This window comes from Phaethon lepturus, unplaced genomic scaffold, assembly GCF_000687285.1.
Source record: "Phaethon lepturus isolate BGI_N335 unplaced genomic scaffold, ASM68728v1 scaffold5828, whole genome shotgun sequence".
NCBI classification, from domain to species: Eukaryota; Metazoa; Chordata; class Aves; order Phaethontiformes; family Phaethontidae; genus Phaethon; species Phaethon lepturus.
The window spans coordinates 71,494-88,842 of NW_010558160.1; the positions used below are offsets into that span (position 1 = coordinate 71,494).

The 17,349-nt window shown below is 39.7% G+C and overlaps 1 protein-coding gene across 1 annotated transcript in view; it reads right to left on the reverse strand.

Annotated features, from left to right (window-relative positions):
• EVC (Ellis van Creveld syndrome) overlaps nucleotides 1–17,349 on the reverse strand; it is a gene marked incomplete at its 5' end in the record, with an annotated part of 51,773 nt that overhangs the window by 25,737 nt on the left and 8,687 nt on the right. Inside the window, 5 exons of the mRNA XM_010292958.1 lie at nucleotides 4,780–4,878; nucleotides 7,710–7,858; nucleotides 11,689–11,905; nucleotides 13,449–13,607; nucleotides 15,570–15,707. Of these exons, the coding sequence (XP_010291260.1) occupies nucleotides 4,780–4,878; nucleotides 7,710–7,858; nucleotides 11,689–11,905; nucleotides 13,449–13,607; nucleotides 15,570–15,707 (762 nt within the window). The remainder of the gene's footprint in view (nucleotides 1–4,779; nucleotides 4,879–7,709; nucleotides 7,859–11,688; nucleotides 11,906–13,448; nucleotides 13,608–15,569; nucleotides 15,708–17,349) is intronic.

The following is a 17,349-nucleotide window of genomic DNA, read 5'->3' on the forward strand; positions in this document are numbered from 1 at the left end:
GAAAAGGAAGAAAGAAGAGATTATAGGTTGATTAATACCTGATACACCAAACTTGAGATAGACTTGCAAGGAGCTAGCCATTAATCTTTTCAAGAGACCATGAGAAACAGGATAGGACATATTGGGGGTGGGGTGGTGCTTTTGCTGCCATGTAAAAGAAAATGATGGTAAAACCTCTGCAATTGAAAAGCTGCTCATGCCAAAACAAAACTGTTATTGCAACATAATATCCCTTGTGTATGGGATAATGCTGCAGACCGTGTTTATGAAAATACTAGGCTGAGCCATTCAATTACCTCTGACACAATTCCTCCCTCAGTTATGATAAACTGTGATAATCAAAATCACTTGCCCTCATTCCTCAACTTGCACTTCAAAAATCAGTTATGGAGCCTGTGTCTAGACAGAGACTATTCACCTACAGCACACTATTTTAATCCACCAGTATGTCTGAAAAGTCCTATGATATCCTCCAAATATAATTCATTCATTCCCTTCAGGCATCAACAGATTCTATTGACCTTGGTTAAATAATTTTAATTGATTTATTCATGTGTACACAAAACAAACCTACTCAATTATTCTATGCAAACACAGTCAGCTTCCAGATCGTTGCATTTTTACATATTTATTCACCAATTTGGATAATTCTTTGACATACTGTAGCACTACAGGCTAGAGTAGTGCTAGAGGGTTATTTAAATCTATCTTCGTGAACTCACAAACTGTTTAAAAGGGGAAAAAATGAAAAAATAAAAAAGGCATAGAAATTTGAGAAGGTCTTAGAAGAACATTGTGCAAACAAGGTAAGGATCTTCTCCCACAAGTGAGTGGCACTTACAGGTAAGTGACATCTTTTCTTCTGTCCCCACGATGTTCACTGGTTCCCTGTTTCGTCACATGGTGACCTTTTCCTTGTATTTTAATATCACCTTTTGCATTGAGGTTATCTTTCTATTTGTTCGTGAAACCAAGTCTGTCAGGCTTGCTTCCCTGCTTGCTTATGCTACGCAAACCCAGGTAACTGTTGAAATAAGTCAAGTCATTCTAGTGCACAACTGAACGAGGAACGGAGGGTCTAAACTTTTTATCACATGTAAGACCTTGCCAGGTCCTTTTCCCTCAAAAAAAAAAAAAAAAAGAAAAAAAGGTGTAATGGCCTTCAAATAGAGCAGCTAAGGACAATAAGCTTAGGGTGACGGCTGGGCACTTAGGCTTCTGTGCTTGGTGGAGTGAATTTGTCAGGGTGCAACCCTTGGGAACTTTGTACTGGCTGTCTTCCTTGAGGATTTATTCTGGTTTGTCATCTACAGTGCAAGTTTTCATACAGTACTTAAATGGGTGTGGATGGTTTAGAAAGTTGATATAGGACAGAGGCACCTGTATGCTCTAAGACAGTTGCTTTGAAAGCTGCTAGTAACTGCTCTTAGCTGAAGGTATGCGTGAGAATGGGACCTAACTCTAGCTACCAGGATATTAGGCATCTTTCTAGCACTGGTGCTATTACAGTACACAAACCTATTAGGTATTACTCCAAATAGTCATTTGTCTGAACCAACATGGCTGTTCTTTACTAGGATATCAGTGTTTATCTGATAAATTGCAGCATTGATGATGCCTCAAAGACCATGAAAGCAACTTAAGGAAATAGAGGGCTTGGAGGTGGAAAAAAAACCGACCAACCAACCAACCATGGTTTGCATTCTGCTGCCACTAATCTGAAAGGTGCGGTGTGATCCATTCCAGGTCTGGGGGTTTTGAACCAAAATCAGGATGGGAATGGACACACAAGCAGGAACTTGGCTGGAACCCTAAATTGTTAGTACTGCAATATTAGATTGTTCAGCCCAGAAGAAATATGTGCTCTATCTTTAATCCTGGGCCAGTAGAGAGTATGAACTACTTGGTAGAGAGAGCATATAGGATGCTATTGCTAAATCTTGATTATGATAAAATTGTGATTTAGGTAACACTTTGCCTCCTCTTGGAGGTAGGTAATTAGCTCCTAGTAAGACATCTCAGTTTTATTTCCCTTCAATCCAACAGCTATTTAACTTATGTGTGGGAAAGCATAACTACTTTGTGCAGTTTTGCAAAGCTAATTTTCATGTGCAACAAAATAAAAACTGGGCTGAACTCTTAAATAAGTAATTACTTCTAGTTCTTTCTATTCCGACTGTGTTTACAAATGTATGAATGCAGCTTTTTTAAATTGTCTTGTGGTCTATCTTTGGATGTCTTGCAGACCACAGGCTGAAGAATATTCATCCAATATCTGTGGAGCATGCCAGGGTAACTTTAGAGAGTTTCACTCAGCTTTTTCTCTAATATTGCTAGGCTTCCATTTCTACTGGAATGATAAAAAAGGGACAGAACAGAACTCTCTACTGGTGAGCTTCTTTTCTGGCCTTCTAACTTAGTTAGTAACACATGCTTGCAGTTATGGAAATACGAAGATTAAATGAACAATAGAAAGTTTAACCAAATCTTTACTTTAACCCTTTCCTTGCTCATGGTAGAACAGAAACAGCAGATTGCAAACCTTCCAAATGAGTGCAAGGCAAATGACTATCAGCTTAAGCTTCAGGGAGCACAGGTCTTCCAGAATGAGAACATGGAGATTTGCAGTGTTTGCAAATGTGCCCAAACTAGCTGCTTCTACAAACTAGCTAGTTCAAACCTGACTGGGAAATGTAGCATAGTGCTGACTATTGCCCTGTGAGGGTTGCTGGTACCCAGCTGGTTAGTCTAATGGTTGCTTGCTGAGGTCTACCTGAGCTGCAGTCACACCACTGCACTGTGGAGCATCTCAAATTCCTGTCGCCTTCCCATGGGTATCTTGCCTTCCCCACTGGTAGCAGTAGCTTCTCCCTAGCAGAAACCCAGAGAAACTACGTGAAGGGGCAAAGCCCTGCTGCCCAGGGAAAGGCTTCTGCTTGTTCAAGGTGCATTTCTGCTCGGAAAGTGTGGTGGAGCAGAGAGCGAGCAAAGGCATTGTAGCTGTGAGATGCAACTCCTTCCCTTAATTGCAAAACTACTTTTGCTTTTATGCCCCAGGTAGTGGGGGCATAACTACTGCACTTCCCTCAGCTGTAGAAGTCAGAACAGCTCCATTTACCTACAGTGGGGCTATGCTCATTTGTATTTTCTCTTCTTTCTAGCTTATGCTGCTTACAAGGTGTATTCAGAAGTATTCTGCTCTCCTAAACCAGTCTGTAGTATCTGTACTTAGGGTTAAGGGGAGAAAGTGCAGTTGTTCACTGTGTTAAATGTTACAATAAAAATGTTTTATTATATAAAAAGAAGTAGAAATTAAGATTTGTGGATCCTCATTCAACAGATGTCAGTTGGATCACAGTACTTGCAGTTTTTCATGGCTGGCAGTGTTAGTCTGGGTCTAGGAATAAGAGAGCAGCTGTAATATGGAATATAATGGCTTAGAGATGGGTGAATTGGCAGAGTTCAAGTTTGTGTAGCTCTCCTGGCAACTTGGCAATTCGAGAAACAATTCAACCAAACCAATTTTTCTTTAATGGAAAAGAAAACTTAGCTAACAGTGCTGAAAGAAATAGGATTTCCCGTCTGATCTCAGTATCACTAAAGCAGAGTACACAATAAAGGAAAGCAATATAATTTCACAAATGACGTGGAACTGTGCAGAGTGAAAAAATCGTGTGGTCTCCAGAGACTTCATATGAATCGAGGAAGAGGGTGGAGAAGTTAGTAACTCTGGGAAACGGACTGTGCGCGGTAATATCAGCAGATATGTCTACTTTTCCTAAATTAAATAGCTTTGTTAAATTCATCTACTCTGATTCACTGGCATAGCCCTCCAAGGAAACTTTTCCTTTCTCCAAAGCAGTAGTTCTTCTCAAATATCCTGTTGCTTGCACTATTACATAAAACCATGGCAAAACTATTTGTTCTAAATACAGTGGCTTTGTTTTTTTTATCAATTGAATTTGAAAAAGTGCATGTGGACTAGTGCTAATTAAGATTGTGTGGGTATCTTTACACATTAATCCTGATGTGATAGAGACTACAAGTTTCCGTAACACCCTGATCTGGTCATAATTAATCATGACAAGGACCCTGTTGAGCTGAAAGTGATTAGTTCCAGTCTTAAAGGTCACTGCTGGCTACAGTTTTGGGCTTCATCAGATAAATCTTGTTATCTTATTTTTTTGGTGCAGACAGAAAATAACCAAAGACGATGCAAAATCAGGAAGCATCTACAGATTTTCCAAATTGGTAACATAAAGAAGTGTAAAAATATTACTTATACCAAAGATATGAACTGATTTTAGGGAACTATCTAGTGTCAAAATAATTTCTCCAAAAGGAAAAAGAGATGAGAAAACTGTTTTTTGGAGGTGTAGTGAGGTTAACTAAGAATAGTATCATCCTACCATGCTGCAGAGGAGATAATTATGCTACATAAATGAAGTCTCTCTCCTGGTAGTAATGCCAGATGTTGTACACTCTTAATGTTATTGCAGCCTTGTCAGTCACCCAGGCAGCACATTTTTCAGACCATGTAGGCATTTTCTGACTACTTCGAGGTAAGGAAACATAGTATGTTGGGATGGTAATGGAAAAGGCAGGCTAATGTGGAAGACTGTCCTGTCTCCACCTCTTGGTTTGCCAGCCTAGCTTCCTGGAGCTGCCATGATCTCTCCTGCAATTCCCCAATTCTCCCCAAGGCCTGACAATTTGTAGTGGGGTTAGAGGATCTTCAGAATTATATTAGTAAATGACACATATCACTAGAAGTGGCACCTTGTAGAGGTCTGCAACAGCCTCTGTGCTCTCGCAGTCATCCTCCTCCTCCAGTTCCCACTGTGCTTGCCGATGCTTCTCTAACAGCTCATGGTAAGCCTAAAAGAAACACAATAGGTATATTTAAATAGCTGAAAAGGTTTTGATAGCTTCTTGAGATCCTCTCCTTCCCTTCCCTGATCCTCTTCCCCATGTACCATCACAATAGTAAGTGTTTATCTGGAACCAGGACTCAGAGGGAAATGAAACTTGGCTTACCACCCTAATTTGAGCATACTGAGTCTTGAGCATGAAATTCCATAGCCTGAGCAATTTGGGGTTAAATAATATGTACCTAATACTGGAAAACATGTGAAATGATCTGATTTGCAAGCTGCTTTCCTATGTATGAATATCACTTCATCATAGCCAGTACTATGAGGTGCAGAACAGCCATCAGACACCTTAGTTACAACTGTATAGGGCTTTTGCACTGGGGTTGGTCACCACTCCCCATGGTACTGTCAGATGGCTCTCAGCCTAAAAGGCTGATTTATGACTTAGTTGTGACTTGGTCCTTGGTCATAGATTTAAGAGGGATGCAATTTTTTTCTTCAAGCCGGGACTGTGATGTGTTGGCAGGCTCATGTGCTGTGGTGGAAGACTGAATTTCACAAAGAGCATCTCATTCTATAGACTAATGAGTATATTCTATATATACATAAATATTCTGTATCTTGCTTTAAACTGCCAAGTGCCCTCTTACATTCCTGTGGTAAATATGGCTTTCTTCGTTAGGTATGTCAATAGGGCTCTTCTAAAGAGCGCAGAAGTGCTCATAAACTCTTCATGTACAGGTCATTCTTGTAGAGGTGGACTTTAAAATTCACACTTACCATGAAATCGTAGTTTACCACAGAATTTGACAAGTTAATTACTGTAACTTGTATGTCCACCAGGGATAGGGCTGAGCAAGACTGGGTTACTATAACTGGCACTTTTTGGCTTGTGTGCTTCACTTGATCATTCCTGTATTCTCTGCCAGTAAAAAACCAAAATGCAAATGCTCCTTTTCGGTAGAAACATAGATAAAGGAGACAGAATGATACAGGGACCCTAACCTTTACTATCTAGGTCATTCTGTCATATAAAAAAATTGTAGAGCTGCAGCAACTACATCATTACCATCCAACCTGCATTCAGAAGAAAGTGATATGAAGAAAGTTCGTTGCAAAATCCACCTTCTTAATTGGCAACCACTTAAAATTCAGCAGAAAGGTCAGTTCCTGATGAGGCTGCTACCATGGTGGAGCCCTTTGATGAGGTGGAGGGGGGAAGGCAGCAAAGAAAAGTGCATTTGATGGGTACAACTCTGGGCTCATGGTGAAGATTCAGGACCAAGCCTAGCTGTGAAACCATGAAACAGGTTTAAAATAGATCCTCAGTGCTGAGGGGATTATTCACGCAAAATAATTTCTGGACTATTTAAGTCAAATCATGGGAACTGAAAATATTTTCTTCTTACTCTTCAAAGAGTCTCTGGACTCAAGACCCCATCTGTTCTGGGACAAAAGGCTCTCTCCACTGTGGCAGCAGAGAGGCTTAAATTTCTGACTTGTTTTGTTACTTGCACACAGGCATTTCAAAATATTAAGACTCAGTTGTGTTCTGTCCTGCAGCATGAAGTGCAAGTTGCCCATCCCTGCTCAGCCTGTCATAAGCAGATCGATACTCTCCAGTTTGACTAAGTGTATTTGTTAGCTTTCTAACATGTACAGAATAGAGCATCTCTTGCGCAAAGCTCTGTGGCTCTAACTTTGTAGGGGAGAGGTCTTTATACAAAATTTCTAAGCTTTGTTTAATGAAATTGGGAAGTGTCCAAGAGCTTTGACTCATGTGTATACAGAAAATATATTCACAAGTGCTCAATGGCTACAAAAATGTGTGACAGAATTATTTGTCTCAAGTTATGAAAAGTCAAAGAAGTAAAATGTGCTCTACTGTTTTAAAGTGCCTGAAACCTTTTGTTTTGAAGTGAGGTGTTGCCAGATGGGTGTTGCATACAAGAACAGTAACTGAATTATCCGATTCATAAAATATAATTAAAAAACTTGGCCCTGCAATACAAAATCACAATGTTGAGATCAATGAATTTTGACAGTTTGCTACAGCTGGAATCTGTGTCTTCTCATACAGTAATTTATCTAAGTTATTAGATTTCATCAAAAGTTTAATGCTGCTGGATGCAATCACTTTAACCTTGAATTATTTCTTTTCATTAAAATTGAGGATTGACTATTATTTTTTTTATTTCTTAATAACTTGGGTCTGTAGTTCTCAGCAGTTACAGGAGTTTTGTAGCTCTCAGCATTTATACCTAAGAACTGTGATTTCATACACACATTCTGAACAATAACAATAGAAGTCTAGAGAAAATATGGCCAAGAAAACATTACACTGGCCATTGTATACCGTATTAAACAACCTATTGCAAACCTTCTCTAAGGCATCCTGCCAGTGATCGCAATGAGTTTTCCCTCCGCTTACGTGAAATTTCATAGTCTTTTAAGCCCCAGTAACCTCACTCATAGAAAAGCAATTAGATCAGTGCAGTCTGCTTTCTTCTGTAATAAAGGCCAGGTACTTCCCTCCAGAGATTTCATATATTAAACCAAACACATAGTATCTAAGTAAAAGATGTTTTCTACAAAAGATGCAATCTAGCATTAACACTCTTTGGCATTTTGTTCCAATGTGAAAAGGCCAACACCGGAGGAAAAGTCTCTAGGCAAGCCTAAATAATAGGGGGTCTGACCCTATCCTACTTGTGATACTGTACACAATTCTCAGGAGGACTCAAAAATCCCAATTTTAAGGAACTGGGAGAAATCTGTAATATATTTGGCCTTAAAAACTAATGGAACAGTGAAAATACACTTTTATGTGCTCACCTTAAGAAAATCATTAACATCTTCAATATGAAAAGTTTTACTGAGGACACTCCCTTGTTCAGTTTTCTGTCTGTGTTTGAACTCTTCTCTCTTCTTTGCACGGGACTCCAGTCGTTTCAAGATCAGGTCTTTACTTTGCTGGATACATTCTGGAACATAAACTACCAATGATTAGATACGACAACTCCAGAGGGAGAAAGTAGCATCTGCTACTGTCACACAACATAAGCTCACAGAAATCTGTTAGTGAATGAAATAGGCCAGTAATTACCATGCAGGATTTCAAATTTGATTCCTACCCTGCTGGTCTTTTTAGATGCGAATCTTTGGGTTGCTACATGGCACTTAAATCTATCAGGTTTTTGTATCACTACCACACTTCCTTTCACCATTGCTGCTGCTTATGCAAAGGCAGTGAGTTAAAGAAACAGATTCCCACCTGCAGCCATACCATGCTTCCAAAGTTTCTCATCCAGGAACCTGCAGCAAGAGTTGTCACAGTCCCTCTGATTTTGTGCTAGTACTGTGAAATATTTGGGACCGAGTTCTTCCCCCCTTCATCACTCCTATAATTCCAAGTGATTTATGAATTCATGTTTCTATCTGGACCCTGTGCTGCAGAGTGAAATCGGCGCTTACAATGTTCTGCCATTACTTCACGTCTCGTTGCTTGTCCACCTAAGAACTTTATTCTTTTCTTCCACCCATGCTGCTTCAGACCAGCACTTCACTCCTGACACAGGCAGCTAAAGGGGAATGCAAAAAACCAGTCATCTGTGGCTGCTGCCCTGACATCACATCAAGCTGCTTTAACTACAAGAAATTATTTTGTGGAGAAATAAAGGAACACTACTGTAGCACCGAGCACATTACTTATTCTCCATGCTAATCTATCGTGCCTATCCACAGGCTGATGATGTACTGACAAAACACTTGAAAGTGTGTGGAAAGTACAGCAAAGCCTATAATAAAAATGTCATCAGAACAAATGTAGCAACTGTTATTTTTAAACACTACTTGATTCTTTACTACTTCCTTGTTTGTTCCCTAGGAGCACAGTCATGATGGCTTTGTGTTCTGCCTGTGAATTATAGGTACAGTTTAACTTACGTATTTAGGAGCTCATAAGCAAGGTCAACATAGACTCTCATGTGAAAATGCTGCACTCCAGGTTCTTTTTTTTTAAGTATATTTATTTTCTACCTAAAACCAGGAGGTTGATAATGCCCTTCTGCACAGGCTGTACTAACTATAATCTATAGTGATATATAACAATAAACACCTACTTTGCATAAAATGAAGGCCTTGACAGAGGTATTTTTGCTTTGGAACAAGAGAAACTTGACAAAAAGGGGGAGAAAAACACCCACAGACACACATTTATGCTTAAGGAATGTTAGTGGCTGAACCTATGCAAAGACTATGAACTACACATGCCAGTTTTGGGAGAAACATCCATGAAATACTCTGTACCATGATATACATGAATTCGAGAGTATCAGCAAACTGTTTACATGGTTAATTAATGTTTTTAAAGTGGAGCAAGTCTGCAGCACAGGAATTCCAATCACCATCTATGCGAAATGACTGGCTCAGTAGATGAGGGGAGAGCAGTGGATATTGTCCACCTTGACTTCAGCACAGTTTTTGACACAGTCTCCCATCACAGAGAAGAGGATGAAGTATAGGCTGGATGAGCAGACAGTGAGATGGATTGAAAACATGCATGATGTCCACCCAGAAGCCAGTAATGAGTGGTGCACCCCAGAGGTTACTACTGGGTCCAATTCTGCTTAGTATCTTCATTAATGACTTGGATGATGGGACTGAGTGCACCTTCAGCAAGTTTGCAGAAGTCACAAAAAATAGGAGGACTGACTGATACACCAGAGGGTCACGCTGCCATCCATAGGGCCCTAAACAAGCTGGAGAAATGGGCTGACACAAATCTCATGAAGTTCAACAGGAAGTGCAAAGTCCTGCACCTGGGGAGGAATGGCCCCAGGCACCAGTACATGCTGGGGACAACCCAGTTGGAAAGAAGCTTGGCAGAAAAGGATCCGAGGGTTCTTGTGGACACCAGGTTGAACATGAGCCAGCAATGAGGCAAAGAAGGGTAATGGTATCCTGGGCAGCATTAGACAAAGCATTGCCAGCAGGCTGAGGGAGATGATCCTTCCCCTTTATTCAGCACTGTTGAGACCACACCTGGAGTGCTGTGTCCAGTTCTGGGCTCCCTAGTACAAGAGAGACATGGACAGACTGGAGAGATACCACAAAAGGCCATGAAAATGGAACTGGAATGATGGCCTGAAACATTTCTCCTATAAGAAAAGGCTGAGAGAGCTTGGGCTGTTCAGCCTGGAGAAGAGAAAGGAAGGCTCAGGGGGATCTTAACAACAGGGGAGGAAAGGAGGAACAGGAGGAAGAACATGTGAAAGTGAAAAATAAGAAAAAGAATGAAGACGAACAAAATCAGGAGAAAGTTTTTAGCAAAAGAATAGAAGAAATAAAAACTGGAAGAGGACGAGGAGGAGGAAAAGGAGAAAAAGGAGTAGGAGAAGGAACAGGAGGAAGAAGAGGAAGACTGGGAGAAGTGGTTGGACTTGATCTTAAAGGTCTTTTCTAACCTAAATGATTCTATGGTTCCATGATTCTATGTAAATACCTGGAGGGAGGGTGCAAAGTAGACAGAGCCAGGCTTTTTTCTGTGGTGCCCAGTGACAGGACCAGAGGCAATGGCCACAAACTGAAACATGGGACGTTCCCTCTTAACATCAGGAAACACTTTTTTACTGTGAGGGTGACTAAGTACTGGGACAGGCTGCCCAAGTAGGATGTGGAGTCTCCATCCTTGGAGATACTCAAAAGGCATCTGGATATGGTCCTGGGCAACCTTCTGTAGCTAACCCTGCCTGAGCAGGGGGGTTAGACCAGATGACCTCTAGAGGTCCCATCCAACCTCAACAATTCTCTGATTTTGTGAATTGCTGACTGTGAGATATGGCACAATTTATTGACATGAAGCCTGAATGTGAATGAGCAGCACTGCAGCAACAAGACTACATTCATTCAGACTATTCAGTTCACTGAACTCTAACCCCCACGCTCTTTTGCTGGGACGATTTTCCTTAAATACGCCCACAAGTAGCAGAAATGGTTCTGGAAAATGAGTGAGAGTAAATTACTTCTGTTTTCCTTTTGGCTGAACGTGTACTATAATCTTCTGTGAGTGCTGATGAGAGCTTCCACTGAGCTCTTGACACAGCACCTATCAGAGAAGTTGGGGGTATGTTTCTCAACATGTTGGGTGTTAGGTAACATGCAAAGTGACACAGGGAGAACCTTCAATCAGTGGGTCAGTCAGCTTAGACTGTGTTATAATTGTGTACTTTAGAGGTAGGCAATGTGAAGGGCTATAAGAGTAAGAGGAAAGACTTTGTTCTCAACCTATTTTAGTCTGACATAATAAAGGGGAGGTTTTTCTGAAGATCATAAGTCTTAAAATCATCTTTTCACATGAGTGATAGAAGAAGTAGGTTTTTTGTATCTTCTGGCTCCACATGTTAGGAGGAGATCATAAGACAGTACTCTGCACATATAGAGCTGTTATTGTCCCTAATGTTAGCCACTACCACCAACAATATCAAGTACATGAACAGTAAATGGAGAAATCTCACAAATACTTGTAACAAATGTGACTCCTCTTCAACCTTCAAATGAATGAAATAAGGTACAGGTTATGTGAACTGTGGAGTAAGTTCATAATAATGCCTGGAACAAGTCTTAAAAGGCTAAAGCCGAAGTTCCTATTCTAAGTATCCATCCTTCACAATAATAGTGTTCTCGGCCAATTCATCCATACCTTTTTAAAACAGAGGGCTATAGGGCCGATGCCATAATTTTTTTACTATTTGACACAATAATGAGAACTCATACCCATATTTGCTAAGTCATGAGCTCCGGTCTGAGTACTCACCATTACTGAAATGTGCCAGCTGTTCCCAGAAGGCTTTGTGCAGATCTGTTAAAAGTTCTTCCTTTTGCCGGACTGAGAGATTATTCTTTACAGTTAAATGGTCCAGAATATTTGATAAAATATTCAATCTACACTTGCACTCTTCTGGTATATAGGACTTCAGTGAGTCGATCATTTTCACCATCAGCTCCCAGCTGAATAACCTTTCCTGAACGTCCTAAATCAAACACAAAAAAGTCCTGTTTAGAAACCAAGAAAGGGTCTTTGGTTGTGCTTGTCCTTTCATTGGATTATTCATTTCCAATCTACTCAGAAAACCGAGGAGGCTTCTCAAGACCACATGAATAATCATCTTCATATACTGAAATACTTCTGAAAATCTTGACCAGTGTAGGCTAGCAGTGGGTTTATCACATGTTCAGTTGCAAGAGCTAGTCTAAAACTATTGGTGTTTTTCATTATTTGTAGTTGTCAAGAAGACATTAAGGCAGGAAAAGACAATAACTTAACTAGCTTGCAGAACAGACTTAAATACTCAAGGGGGAAGGAAGGACAGAAGGGCAACATGGAAGTCCTGGACCTCATTTTCAAGATAGTATACAGCACACCGGTATGGGGCTTCATTTTGAAATGAGGACACGTATCTCATTTTGATACTGCTGGGATTCCTTCAAGTATGTAGTCAGCTGGAGTTCAGTAAATATACTAAAAATTAGTGTAATTGCCTATGGCCTAGCAGCTTTCATTGCACTATTAGAGAATAAGCCCAGGATTACAGTAGAGAGCAAGATTTCCTGGGTAAAACTGCAACTGCTTTAGACAATGCTGCAAAGTTGAAAGGAGTGTAACAACTATTGTAGTTAATGGAGACAGATAAATAGTGACCTTTGCAATGAGATGCAAGCATCACAGTAGTGACTTCAGGTAGGAATACTTCCTGTGTCTGTATACAAACACCTCATCTGAGGTCTGCCCATCTGAAGGAACTTACTGTACAGTAGCCTGGTACAGGTCAACTATGATGCAAATACTATTTTCATACCTGGCCAGCTCAGTTTACTTAGCTGCTCCAATGTAAAATGATCAAGCTAATAATTACTGTATCTGTTTATTAGTAAGCCAAATAAAGCTAGCTATCCATTTATTCTCCAAATTACTAATAAATGTAGTGGGCTAGATTCTGATTGTAGTGTTGATCTACAAATTCCCAAGTAAATCTTTCGGTGTGTCTTGTGCAAAGCAAGTAATGAATCTGTTAGATTTAACATGACATAAAGCACAGTGTTGGTGCATTTATATACACATTTTTCCCTCTTAAGACCATATCACTAAGAGATGTTAAGGGTCTTCAATTCCAGTTAAAGTCATTGGACACACAGAATCACCCTCAAATTCAAATTAGGATTTCTGAGTCAAAAGAAATGTCCTTCCTAATGCCCAGGGTAATGATTCTCCTTCATTGTTAGATCTAGCGCTCTTGCTTCTGGCTCACTGGCTGTATTAATATCACTTTTTCCTAAAATGACTGCCTAAACGGTATTTTGAGCATTAGAACTCAAGCACAGAGAGTTCATCCACCTGTGATTCTTCATAAACTGTAATGGAAGTTGAGCTCTTTGCAACAAAGCTGAAAGAGACAACTGGATTAAGCAGTCTACACGATTCCTGAGGCAGGACTGATGGACTCTGTACACTTGCATCACGCTTTGTATTCAGATTGACTAAATCTCTCTCAACTTTTCCTTCATTTTGTACTTTACCATTGCCTGCAAATCTTGAGATTCACTTAATAAACCTTCTACTGCAATCATCTTCTCAGTCAGATCCATTGTTATCTTTGTTGCTTTGGCACTTGAGCATTTTGATTGGTCCAAAAAAGCCTGCTGGGCTTTATCAGTCTGCTTCCAGAAAGCTTCCATCTGTGGAAAATGAATCAAAAAACAATCCGTGTTCCCTCGTTAATCATCTAGTATTTCATTACAGCGAGAGGCAAATGAGTCTACTGAGATAGAAGTCACTGAGACGATAGACAGCTTTCAGTAATAGTTACAGTAAACATTTTGAAAAGCTAGACCCTATGTACTATATGATGAGATGTGTTGGTGGCACATAACCAGTAGGTCAATCCTGACCTTTTTAAATGTAGCCATTCTGTATAATTCACTAAGAATTTGTTGTTGGTTCTCCACATACTGCACCTATAAAAGCCTATTATGTTGTTAGTATTAATGGGAAAACTAACAAGAGATAACAAACCGCAGCCCTTTTTTTCTGGGAACTTTATTTAGCTGTAGGAGTGGGCATTCTAGTCAAACAAGATTTCTGCTGAAAAAGGGAAACTGAAAATTGTAACTGTTTTTCACCATCAAAGCCTTTCATAGCCACATGCTCCATATGCACTTTGTCAACTGTGCTGGAATTAAGTACTTTATGCAGTGTCAGCACAGTGTATGTGCCCATTCTGATGTATTATCATATGGGTAACTTCTAGTTTTAGGCTCCAATCCCACAAACACTTATGAGTGTGCACAACTGTCAATATGCCGTGGTCTGCAATGGGATTACTAGTACACATAAAGATAAGAAAATATATCCATCGCCAAGATTTGTATTAAGTATTGCTGAGTTTTGAAAAGAACTGTGAGTATGGCAAAAAAAACCTTTATTTTACTGAGGGAATAGTGGATTCGTTCAAGATCCTGATCTATACGAATCTGCATAGAGGGAAATAATTTTCAATATGGATGAAAAGCATCTGCTGGCATAAGAGTGACAGACCCACTGAAGGATGACTGCCGCTGGTGAGTAACTGCCTTATGTTGCTCAGCAAGGTTGCCAGGGAGTTTTCATGTGACTAACTCTGGAGAACTCTGAACAATCAATTTTTCACAGAGCAAAGTTAAATTGCAAAAGCAACTTGACACAGATGTACCATCGTTACCAGCACTTCCACTATAAAGCAAAAGGCACAGAGAATCACAAGAAGGCTGAGAAAATTCCTAGTGAAGCACTTAACATTTTTTAATGTCTGATGGTTAACTCCTCTATGAAAAAGGCCCAAGGCTGAGATGATGGGCTGTTGAGTTCAGGGCTGCAGTGTCATGGTCAGTCAGTGCAGACAGATCACAGAGCCATCAGTCTGACTAGTCAGTCTCTCATTTTCACCAGCAGTTTGCTCAAACCTCAAAAATAGGACTGGGAAGCAGAGTATCTTCCAGATTACTCAGTCTACTGGAAAATAATATGCAGAATATTCTTAATCTTCAGTTTTCTAGCCTGCACGCTATTTGGACACAGTGACAATACTGTAGAGAAAAAAACCACCAAACTTCACTTTGAGAATCAAATAGCTGCTATCAAACTATTTTTACACAAAAAACATGTAAAAGTATAATGTGCAGAGCTGTTAAGACAAAATGTTTTGCTAAAGTAAATGTGCAAAGTGTACTAAAAGGTACTATTTTCTTAGTAATTAATTCAGCTTAAAAACATTTTATGTAAGAGTAGTAAGTGTAATAACTCTTATTACACCCTTACTCAGTTATGGAGGACTGAAGAAAACAAGGTGCTAGGATAATATTCCTAAAAGTCAGACTATACATAGGCTTGAAATAAATCTTACCATCTGAGAAGCAATAGACATTTCTCAGCTCTAAGCCCAGTGTCATAAACCAGTGTTTGTATAAAAACCACATTAACTCCCAAAGGGAGCTCAAAATACTTTGCTGGGGCAATGTAAAAATGTTTTCAGGACTCACACATATCTAAAGTACTAACTGTGGACTAGTCAACACAACAGTTTAAAAAAAATAAAAAAAACATTCCCCATCAAAAGAATAACATTAAAATAAAATTTTAGGAGAGAAACATTAGAAAGTTACATTATCTATTACGTGCTCAGAATATTCCCTTTCTTTCCTTTCCAAGTCTTCTAGAGTCTGGTACTCTGAATTATGGGCTCCTGACATCTCAGTATTCTGGAGTCTAGAGTCAAGTTGTTTCTGTAATTCTTCAAAATCCTGGAAAAAAAAGCAAGTGATTTGTTAACCAGAAAAACAGACACAGTTTCTGAATTCAGGAGTGACTTGTATGTCAGTTTTGACTCCTGGTAAGGAAGCTGAACAAAAGCATTCAGGAAGTTCTGTCTCTGGGTAATACACCTCCTTTTGCAGCAAGCAAAGAAAACTGAAGGTATATATATGGCAGCTATGAGCTACACGCACTACAAATACATATATTTCCACTAGTATGTGAGTATGATCAAGACTGTTGTCCATCTCCACTGAATTCAAGTTTTAGTAAACACTGCTCCATGAGCTTTCCTACTAATAAACCTTTGAATCTATCCACACAGATTTTTATTTTAACACATGCCCCATCTTAAATGGCAGCTATGAGTGTATATGCTATGTTTGAAAGCACAGAGACATATCCAGATCTGATAATCAGATAGTGTTTCCTGCAGAGTGCTAGCACTCATGGATGAACACACCTGTAATGCTCAAAAGGGACAAACTACAGGCTACATAATCATATGGGCTTTTTAAGTTTTTCAATCCTTTGAAACCAGGATGATTTTTTCTGAAAGTGAGATACTGAGAAATACTAGTCTTCTGCCCTTACTTATTGGCTTGGTACTGAAATGGATGACGCTTTGGTTGCTGAAACATAGCTCATGTAACAAGCATTTACTTTTAGTATCACACAATTTTGGGTGTCAATGCATTAACTTGATACCCTATGTCTGAAAGAAGTGTAACCACATTTTGACAAGCTTCACAAACAATTTCACCAGAATCCCATGAATTTTTCTTACAATGCAGAATTAAAAGAGGAAAATGCTGTCTGTGATAAATCACATAATCCTCAGTCTTGCCAATGCAGTATTACATACAGTACTTTCCAGTGCTAATGCTTTTGCTTATTACCAACATCTCTTTTACAAGGTATCCATAACCAGCCTCATCCTTTATGTGATATCCCAACCCTACGGCTGTCATGTTTCTAAGACCCTTCTCTCCAGAATATAGGACATAGGATTCCCATACTGACAACTGGCCTACTCCAGCAACTATGCACCTAGTAAACAAGACTTAGTCTTTGTCTTGCAGCAGCTCAGTTAGGTGCATGAAGACACCGATGTCATCAAGCCTCACTGAAGGTTAGGCTATACTGGGAAACATGCCTAATATATATTACCTCTGTGTTTGTAATTTGAAGTCATTAACAGAAGTCCGTCAGAAAAAGGGATTTGCACACCATATCTCACTTTTCATTTAGTACATACAATAAACTTTAATACTAAACCTGAGGATTTAAGGCAGAGGAGTGGTTTAAGGCAAAATCCATTCAGAAATAAATTACTAGGTACATCTACAGAGATTCCTGATATTCATTCACAGATTGTGAGATTGCACACACAAAATAAATCTCAACAACTACAGCTGGCAAGCTGGTAAGACTTTAATGCCTAAATGTGCAATTCCATCTGTATGCAAGAAAAAATAAATCATTAGTCTGAGAAGAATTAAATATTTGACCAGGTTGTCCAGAGAAATGGGGGAGTCTCCTTCAGTGCTGTTGTGGTTTAGCCCCAGCCGGCAACTAAGCCCCATGCAGCCGCTCGCTCACTCCCTCACGGTGGGACGGGGGAGAGAATCG